Source organism: Octopus bimaculoides, chromosome 7 (genome assembly GCF_001194135.2).
Source record: "Octopus bimaculoides isolate UCB-OBI-ISO-001 chromosome 7, ASM119413v2, whole genome shotgun sequence".
NCBI lineage: Eukaryota > Metazoa > Mollusca > Cephalopoda > Octopoda > Octopodidae > Octopus > Octopus bimaculoides.
Genome location: NC_068987.1, coordinates 47,426,379 through 47,436,383, shown reverse-complemented (window position 1 = coordinate 47,436,383; position 10,005 = coordinate 47,426,379). Strand labels below are relative to the sequence as shown.

The 10,005-nt window shown below is 37.5% G+C and overlaps 1 protein-coding gene and 1 long non-coding RNA gene across 3 annotated transcripts in view; one reads left to right on the top strand and one right to left on the bottom strand.

The window, feature by feature from the left end:
- LOC128248370 (uncharacterized) overlaps positions 1–3,635 on the top strand; it is a 5,800-nt gene extending 2,165 nt beyond the window's left edge. Inside the window, exons 2-3 of the long non-coding RNA XR_008264601.1 lie at positions 1,111–1,338; positions 2,455–3,635. This is a non-coding gene — a long non-coding RNA (uncharacterized LOC128248370). The remainder of the gene's footprint in view (positions 1–1,110; positions 1,339–2,454) is intronic.
- Positions 1–9,290, bottom strand: part of LOC106882482 (protein lin-7 homolog C) — a 45,475-nt gene extending 36,185 nt beyond the window's left edge. Inside the window, exon 1 of one of the 2 annotated variants that reach the window (XM_014933171.2) lies at positions 9,134–9,290. In XM_014933171.2, the coding sequence (XP_014788657.1) occupies positions 9,134–9,170 (37 nt within the window). In that variant the 5' untranslated portion in view covers positions 9,171–9,290. The remainder of the gene's footprint in view (positions 1–9,133) is intronic. The other variant, XM_052969598.1, reaches the window with a different exon arrangement.
- Positions 9,291–10,005: the final 715 nt, after the last annotated feature.

Below are 10,005 nucleotides of genomic sequence, written 5' to 3'. Positions count from 1 at the left end.
GTAATAGATAGATAGATAGAGAGAGAGACAGACAGACAGACATATAGCTCGCTCCGGCCAGTCATGGTATTAGCTGTCAGTAGCCAAAGAATCGACAGGCCAGCAACAGGCATGCAGGCAGACAGACAGATACTTCACTAGCAGTGAGCACTTTCACTTCTGACAGCTAATAGCATGATAGTGCCCAAATTCTTTTCACTTTAATGTTCTTGTCTGTATTTAATTTCGATTTGTATATGTTCGTTAATTCGCTACGATCTCTTTATAGTAAACAAAATAAAAAATTTGGGGGGTAGCGGTGGGGGCAAAATTTTAAAAAAATGTTTTGCATATTCATAATCTCTGACGTCTAAAACGTAGGATTTTTTTTTTTTAACAAACTAGTACAGTTTAGAATTTTTGTAGACATTCAGGAATTCCACATTCGTGCAAATAATATTTAATGAGTTTGTGATTATTAAAACTATTAAACTGATTTAATTACCGTTGTATAGTATATATTGTTAGCAATAAAACACCATACTTGGTGATTGCCGTCTCTTAGTAATTCATTGTTGCCAATGGCATTTCTGATTTTCCATCCTTGACCTCTCAGATGACTATTCAGTCCCGCTGCAGATCAGCGTGCTTTCAAGTATAGGTGACAGTTATAACTCATTATGTGCTTCCAACTGGTCTACACATGTTGCTACTTTTCCATCGCCAGGTGGAATGACAAATGAGGTCATCAGACAGACATCGGTATGTCACTGAACTACAGTGATAAATGCTTGTACGACATGAGGACCACTCTCTGAGTCTCTGTGTTTAGTACCGAGTAACAGGCCGAAGTGAGATGGCTTTACTGCACGCCCTGACACCAACCAAGGATATTTCTACATGCCTGCGTTTAGATGGATTGTCATCACATATGCTAGTTAACCCATAGTTGGAACATAACAGGTCATACTACTCCGGGTCATAGTAGACCTGGAACAATAGTAGCTATGAGGTGGTTCCATACTCCCCAAAACACTGGAACTACCGTACCAGAGCCCCACTAATGGATGCAATTTATAGTCATACCCAGGACATATTATAAATGATATATTTTTCTTTTTCATTTTTCAGACATGCTAGTTAAATTTCTACGGAGACAAAAAATGAACATAAAGCATCTGAAAGCATTAAAAAAAAAATACTAAGGACGAAAATGAATTTTATTCTCTAAATCCTAATCTAATGCAATACTCTCATGCCAATTTGTTGAAGAAAGCAGCCCAAGCAATCTGCTGGTCTACTGACGCCTGCCTGGTGATTACTACAATGACATACTGAAAAAATGGGTTCAACAAACATGTAAGTAGTAGCAGTCAAGTGGCATCTCAGTAATCTTTTTAACCTGTGATATCTACTGAGAATGAAAATTTTTGTTATTGTTGGTGTTCCATCTCAAGTATCAGGTGGTGTTCATGAGGATGCTCAGCTGTTCATGACAATGACATGAGTATTTAGGGTTGCTTCAGAAATTATCCAAAGGAACACCAATATTTCATGATGTAGTGTATAGATTAGGAGTCTCAAAAATTTTTAGACCATCAACCCCTTCATGGAATCCTTGACCTCTCATTGACCCTCAGGCATGTACAAAAAAAATAGGTAATAATGAAGTAGATGTACAGTTTCAGGCATTTATTGACCCCGTGAATAGCCCCTATCCTAATCGAGCAATGGAGTGTGAATGTTTGGCCTAGGCTTCAGTCACATTGGTCTTTTGCTAAAAGAAAAAGCTCAACAGATGACAGCAGTAGTTTGCTAACTGGAATCGGTTGATCCTGACCCTTGACATTTGTTATCTGTTTATCCACTCAGCATCTCGTGATATTTGCAATTCACTCAATAACTTCATCTGCCAAAATAGTTCACATCCACCATGCTGCATCTCATGATTCCAACATGTCTTAGCTCAAGTGGTTATATGTTATTTAATCTATAGCTGAGACTGACAAGTGCTACTACTTATGGTTGGAGTAGACCTAGGAACAATTAGTAGCTATGAGGTTATTCCACACTCCTCAAAACACTGGAACTCCCAAACCAGGTTCCCACCACCAGATGCAATTTCAAGTCATACTTTTGTAAATTATATTCTATAGTATCCTCATCATCATTATTTCAGATCTGCTTTCTATGCAAGCATGATTTCTAGTATGATTTCTGACTGGGTACCCTTCCTAATGCCAACCACTTTACAAAATGTATTGCATGCATTTTCTGTGGCACCAGCATTATAAGGGTTGCTTTGTAACTTGCAAGACTAAAGAGCCCTCTCAAACGAGAGGAAGGATTAGAATTAGAGTGGATGCTTTAACCATTTTGATACAAATTCGCCCCTGGTTCTATAATACAAACTTCCTGTTTAAAACCATCAACTTAAAGACAAAGTTATTTTAATAAATTATTCATTATTTTCAGAATCAACTGAAACAAAGATAGTATATTTAAACAGAAACACGGTAACAAAAGAATTGAATTATGTTGGTGGAGAGCAGGAACAAATTTATAGATTTGCACTTCACTTGCACTTTACTTGAGTGAATGGGGAAGGCTGGAGTGGGACTCAAAAGAGGGAAATAGTGATTTCAAGGAGTCAGAATTTACATGGTAACATATGTAAGAGATTATAGCATGGATACACAAAAATCAACAAAACAATGATAGTATGGTATATAGAAACAGGTTTCTTACAATAGCAGAATAATATAGTAGATAAGGAGAGTGATGGAGGGATGTGTTTGGGTGATGAGGTGTGAAGTTAGAGGTTGCAAGTGGAAAAGAGTGAGAGATAAATATTAACAAAGAATGGGAAAGAAATGCAGATGATAAGAATGAGGAATAAGTATGGCTTGAGATAAAAAAAGATTCAGTTGAATGAATAGCATGCAGGATACATTATGTTTTGAAAGCCTCATTCACAATGTTGTGACTGAGAAGACTTGCTGGGTAAGTTTTCTCAAGTACAACAAATCACCAACCATCACAGTCTCTTGTCATGAGTCTTTGCAATCCAAGATCAGCTTTCACCACTATCTCACTATCTTCCACAGGTTCCATCAACTGTGAGTGATCATCCATATACATCACATCCACACCAACACAGTCTTCTCCTAATACATTTTTACTGCTTTAATTACACACAACGATGCTGCACATCCAGCGGAGCATGTTTGCTTCATTTATTTCACATCCTTGCAGGTCCTCTGTATGCTGGGTCCATGTTTCTATCATGGAGCATAGTAGTTCATATACAAGCATCATACAGTCTGCCTTTCACTGAGAGAGACACCTTTTACTACCAACAGAGGTAATAGATCCCAAACCTTCTCCATTCTTATTCTAGCAACTTATACTTTCTGATCATCCACTATCATTGCTGATTAGATAACCAAGAGAACAGAAACTATCTACTACCTCTGGGATCCTCCTGGGCTTTTGAGGGCATCTACTTCCCACATGTTCTTAAGAATTTATTGTTCCAGCACATCTGCTTTCTCCGATAACTTGTGCTTTTAAATATTTCATTGTCACTAATTGTTAGCAATTAGAATATTAAAAATGTTGATTACATTTCAGATTTACTTTTTCTGTTATTTATTGACATCTGTGAAATAATAACCTAACTATATACAAAGTCACTACAAAGTAAGTACTATCTATGGCTGGACGCCCTTCTTAATGCCAACAACTTTACAGAGTGTGGTGGGTGCTTTCTACATGCCACTGGTATGGGTGTGTTTATGCAGAACTGGCATGAGTGCATTTTACATGGCACCTGCAAAGGACATGCCTGTATGTATGGATGACAGATTTTACTTAGCTTGACACACCTTTATATATATATAAATAAATGGTAGAGTCAGGTAATGGAATGCACGGGAAACTTTATTGCTCACAACAATCATTTCAACACATTCCTGCATCAATCCCTTGCAGGTAGGAAACTATACAACTAGTTGTGATGCATCCTTGGTGCAGAAGTGTGATGTAATAAGAGGTATCTTGTTAAATGAACTATTTCGCTTGAATTTAATACAGCATTTAATGAGACGCTCAATGTACACTGAGGAATTCCTGAGGTAGATCCAGCAACAATTGCGTAATTACTGTGGATGAAGCCAGGTAGTCATAGGCAGTGAACGTGCTTCATTGGTCAACTACTAGGAACATACCCAATGCTTATATATGTATATATCATCATCATCGTTTAACGTCCACTTTCCATACTGGCATAGGTTGGACAGTTTAACTGAGGACTGGCAAGCCAGAAGGCTGCACCAGGCTCCAATTTGAACAGGCAAGGTTTCTACAGCTGGATGCCCTTCCTAATGCCAACCACTCTGAGAGTGTAGTGGGTGCTTTTTACGTGCCACTGGCATGAGGGCCTGTCAGGTGGTACTGGCATCAACCATGCTCGAATGGTACTTTTTAAATGCACTGGCACAGGAGCCAGTCAGGTGAGAGTGGCATCGACCACAGTTAAATGGTGCTTTCTATGTGCCACCAGCACAGGTGCCAGTCAGGCGGTACTGGCATCAGCCACGACAATGACTTCACTTGACTCAACAGGTCTTCGCAAGCACAGTTTATTGCCCAATGATTGACGGGTACTCTTAAATAGGCCGGTTATGCAACACAGGCATAGGCCACGGTTACGGTCTCAATTGGCATGCCAGGTCTTCTCAAAGGTCTCAGTCACTTGTTGGCCTCCACGAGGCCCAATGTTTGAAGATCATGCTTCACCACCTCATCCCAGGTCTCCTTGGATCTACCTCTTCCACAGATTCACTCCACTGCTAGGGTGTGACACTTTCTCACACAGCTGCCTCATCCATATGCAACACATGACCATACCAGCTCAATTGTCTCTTTTGCACACCTCATCTGATGCTTCTTATGTCCAATTTTTTTCTCAGGGCGCTTACACTCTGTCATGTATGCATACTGACATTATACATCCAGCAGAGCATACTAGCTTCATTTTTTGCAAGCTTACACATGTCCTCAGCAGTCACGGCCTATGTTTCACTACTGTGAAGCATGGCTGTTTGCACACATGTCATACAGTCTACCTTTTACTCTGAGCAAGAGGCCCTTTGTTACCAGCAGAGGTACGAGCTCTCTGAACTTTGCCAGGCTATTCTTATTCTAGCAGTTACGCTCTCAGAGCATCCACCTCCGTTACTGACTTTGTCACCTAGGTAACGGAAGCTATCAACTACTTCTGGTTTTCCCCACTGGCATGTGATGGAAACTGTTATATATTTTTTTGATGACCCTATCAGTGCTGGTGCTACATGAAAAGCACTGATGTTGGTGCCACGTGAAAAGCACTGGTGCTGGTGCCACGCGAAAAACACCGGTACTGGGGCCAGCCACATGAAAAGTACCGGTGCTGGTGCCACACAAAAAGTACCGATGCTAGTGCCACATGAAAAGTACTGGTGCTGGTGCCACGTGAAAAGCACGGGTACTGGGGCCACGTGAAAATACTGGTGCTGGTGCCACGTGAAAAGCACCTGTACTGTTGTCACCTAAAAAACACCAATTTTAGTGTCACACAAAAAGCAGTGATAATAGCGACACATAAAAGGCACCGGTACTAGTGTCACGTAAAAAGTACCAGTGTTGGTGACACATGAAAAGCATTGGTGCTGGTCGCACATAAAAAGCACTGGTGCTGGTGCCATGTAAAAAGCACCATTTCTGGTGCCACATAGAAAACAGTGGTGCTGGTGACATGCAAAAAGCAGTGATGCTGGCCCCACATAAAAAAGCACTGATGCTGGTGCCATGTAAAAAACACCCACTACACTCTGTAAAGTTGATGACATTAGGAAGGCTATCCAGCTGAAGAAACCATGCCAAAACAGACAATGGAACCTGGTGTGACTCCCGACCTTACCAGCTCCTGTCAAACCATCCATCTCATGCCAGCATGATGATATATAAATTAAAATAATTTGATTTATGCAAGATCACACTACACTTTCTCAAAGAGAAATACATATACATGTGAAAGATATACACACATCTAAATAGATAAGAATAAAGATTTTACACACACACACAGATATATGCAACCTTAAGGATAGTACTAACATGCTACCTTAAAGATTATGTCAGCTATAAAATCAAAGAAAATACTCATACATGTTAAGAAGGTGAAAAGATATCTTATACTTAAAACTCATACTTGCAAATGCAAATATAGATTAGTCATCAAGTAATGCTGTTACTTTTTCAACTCTTATCTGATTTTACTTTGCATTTTTTTTTTAATGCTCTAAGTACTTATTTGATTGACACCGAAAGGGTGAAAAGTAAAGGACCTCGGCATTATTTGAACTCAGAATGTAAAATGCCAGAAAAAAAATATCACTAAGTACTTTAATACTCAAACGATTCTCTTAACCTGCCATCTTTGTGCTTCAAATTTTGACAGAAGGCCTGTAATTTTAGGGGGAGTATTAAGTTTAGTCGATTACATTGACCCCAATATTTGACTGGTGCTTTATTTTATCGACCTGAACAGATGAAGAACTAAGTTGACCTCAGTGGGTTTTGAACTTGTTACGCAATGAGCCAGAACAAATACTGCTAAGTACATTTTTTTTTTCAAATGTTCAAATGATTCTGCCCCTCTAATGATTTCTGATTTCAAATAATGGTTTCAAATTGTAACACAAGACCAGCAATTTTAGGACGGGGTAAGTCTTTACCATCAATCCCAGTACTTGATTGGTACTTTACTTCCTCAAATCCAGAGGGACTAAAGGCAAAGTTGGTCTCAACAAGATTTGAGCTTAGCATAAGAGCTGGAAAAAATAACCCTAAACATTTTACTCAACGTGCAAAAAATGTTGCCAGCTCTCCACATTAATGATAATAATGGTTTCAAATTTTGGCACATGGCTCAGTGGTTAGAGCATCAGGCTCATAATGATGAGGTTGTGAGTTCAATTCCTGGACTGGCTGTGTTGCGTTCTTCAGCAAGACACTTTATTTCACATTCCTTCAGTTCACTGAGTTGTAGTAAAAAGTTTTCATTGGTGCCAAGCTGTATCACCTTTTGCCTTTCCCTTGGATAACATTGGTGGCGTGGAGAGCAGAGGCTGGTATGCATGGGCGACTGCTGGGCTTCCATAAACAACTTTGCCCAGACTTGTGCCTAGGAGGGGAACTTTCGAGGTGCAATCCCATGGTCATTCATGACTGACGGGCGTCTTTACCTTAAAGATTTTAAATTCTGGCACAAGGCCAGCAATTTAGAGGGAGTAGTTGAGTGGATTAGATTGACTCCAGTGCTCAACTGGTACCTGTTTTATCAACTCCGAAAGGATGAAAGGCAAAGTCGACCTCAGATGGTTAACACGGATGAACTCAGAACGTGAAGATGGATGAAATGCTGCTAAGCATTTTGCCCAGCGTGCTAACGATTCTGCTAGCTTGCATATATATGTGTGTGTTAGTCTAAAAATATAAGCATTCTGGAATGTTTAACCCTAAGCAGGAAGTAGAGTTGAAATTAGGCGGCGAGCTGGCAGAAACGTTAGCATAACGGGCGAAATGCTTAGCGGTATTTCGTCTGCCGTTACGTTCCGAGTTCAAATTCCGCCGAGGTCGACTTTGCCTTTCATCCTTTCGGGGTCGATAAATTAAGTACCAGTTACGCACTGGGTCGATGTAATCGACTTAACCCCTTTGTTTGTCCTCTCTATGTTTAGCCCCTTGTGGGCAATAAAGAAATTGAACATTTCCTTTTTTATTTTAATTATCATATTATTTTCAGATTTATGAAGCTTTAAAATTATTAATTTCTAAAACCTAAATTAAACCAGTGCAATCCGAAATGTTTTTCATAATAAATTTTAAAAAGTGAATTTCATTTTCAAAGTAGAGTTATTATTTTCATATAAGAAACAGGTATTTTATTAATAAGTATATTTCTTGAAATCTCAAAAGGTAAACTTTGCACTCTGCCTTTTATTTTAGTTTGATAAGATGTTCAGATAATTCAGATAATTCTAAACACCTACAAAACGATAACGACAAATTGTCTCATTATGACACACAGTGGAATGTAAAACCTGTCAGCTTGTACAATTGTCATGCATGACACAAAAACTATTTCTAGAAAATTAGTTGAAACAATTAAAAGGACGTCACCATGAAAAGTAAAATGAAAGCAACTGAATGTATATGTAGGGCGGGAATCGAACCCATCGCAGAAGTTGCAGATGGGTATGTTAACATGAAAATAGAATCACTACACAAGCTATCTAGAGAAATCAGGTAGATATGTGTGAGTAATAATAACATAATACACGCTTTCATTTAGTTTATTATATATCTCGTCTTTTCGTATACATAAGACAATTAGCTACAGTATTTAATTGTCCTTTCCTATTTCAAAACAGGAGGGTGTAATCTGAAGGATAGGGAGATTCAACTGCTATTTCTAGCAAATCATGCGACCACACCGAAGCCATTCTACATTGGTTTGAAATAGACTTGGTTGTTGTTTAGCTCCTGAGAAAACCGATCTGTAGTGAAGTGTCCCTGTCGTGACCATCTCATTTACTTTTTTTTTTTTACAGAACATCAGAAACTAAATTGTCAAATATATTCATTCAATATGTGTGTATGAGTATACAAATACATATAACACATGTAAAATGGATGTGTGTGTGTGTGTGTGTGTATATATATATATATATATATATATATATATATAATCAGTTATATATACACATGTTAATATTTCGGAGAATGTGTTGTGTATTATATGTATTATTATAAATGCAAGTAGGCCGCACAAACATCAATGAAAATGTGTTAGAGTTTAGTAAATAAAATACGATAATAGTACAATCGGTATTAAAAAATTATCGGTGATTTGATAGAGAAGACACGACGTCCTGGGCAAAGGTGTCGTAATTTCTTAAAAGTTGAGTTTAGAGGTAAATATATAAACCTGATAAATATATGTTAGAGAATTAGAATACGAGAAAAAAGGTGTACTGAATGTGTACGGTTAATGTACAGAAAATATATGTATACATATTATAAATGTATAAAACTGAAATAAAAATACCTTTCTCTAATGTAAGTGGTTCAGACATCGTGGACATTTTATAACCTGTAGTAGCGATGACCTGTTTTTTTTTTTTCTTTCTCCCCCAGGTGTTTCTTTCCCTCACACAGAACCTACCTCGCACTACTGGAGTCACAAATCACATTAGCCAACTTTAACGCGCACACACACACACACACACACACACATATATATATATATATATATATATATATATATCTTTAAACATCTGGACAAAATAAGAAAAAAATAACGAAATTCAAATAATAGTGGAAAGTAGAAAGATACATTACGTTTAAATTTAAAATATAATTTTTTTAAAATCACTAAGAGTTTATTATCGATTTTATTTTTCTCCTTCCGTGATCTAAACCTATTTTATCTCAACTGATCCAGTGTAGCAGCTATATTTCGAAAATTCACTTTCAGTTTTTAATGTTTATTTTTTATTTTTAAAAATAGTTATATCATTTATGCAGTTGAAAAATTGGATGAAAAGGAAATATTTCCAGAGTGAAAACATAGATAGGCATATGATGTGGAAACAACTAAAAGCATGAAAACAATAGGAATGAAGTTACAACATTTCGTTATTCGTCAAATACAATTTCTATTTTAGAAGTAACTTTAATTCAAGTCCTCTGTTACATATATTTAATAACATAATAAATAACATTCTTTTATTGATAAACAAGAGTTCGTTTATTTATGAGCAGCAACGTGTTACCAAGGATATGGCGGGGATGTACAAATATCAGTTCCATGAAAACAGGAGTGAGACAAAAACGTTACACAATATATGAAGACAATAAAAAACTTAGATAAAATGCGCAAAACAAATAACCATAATATATATATATATATATATATAT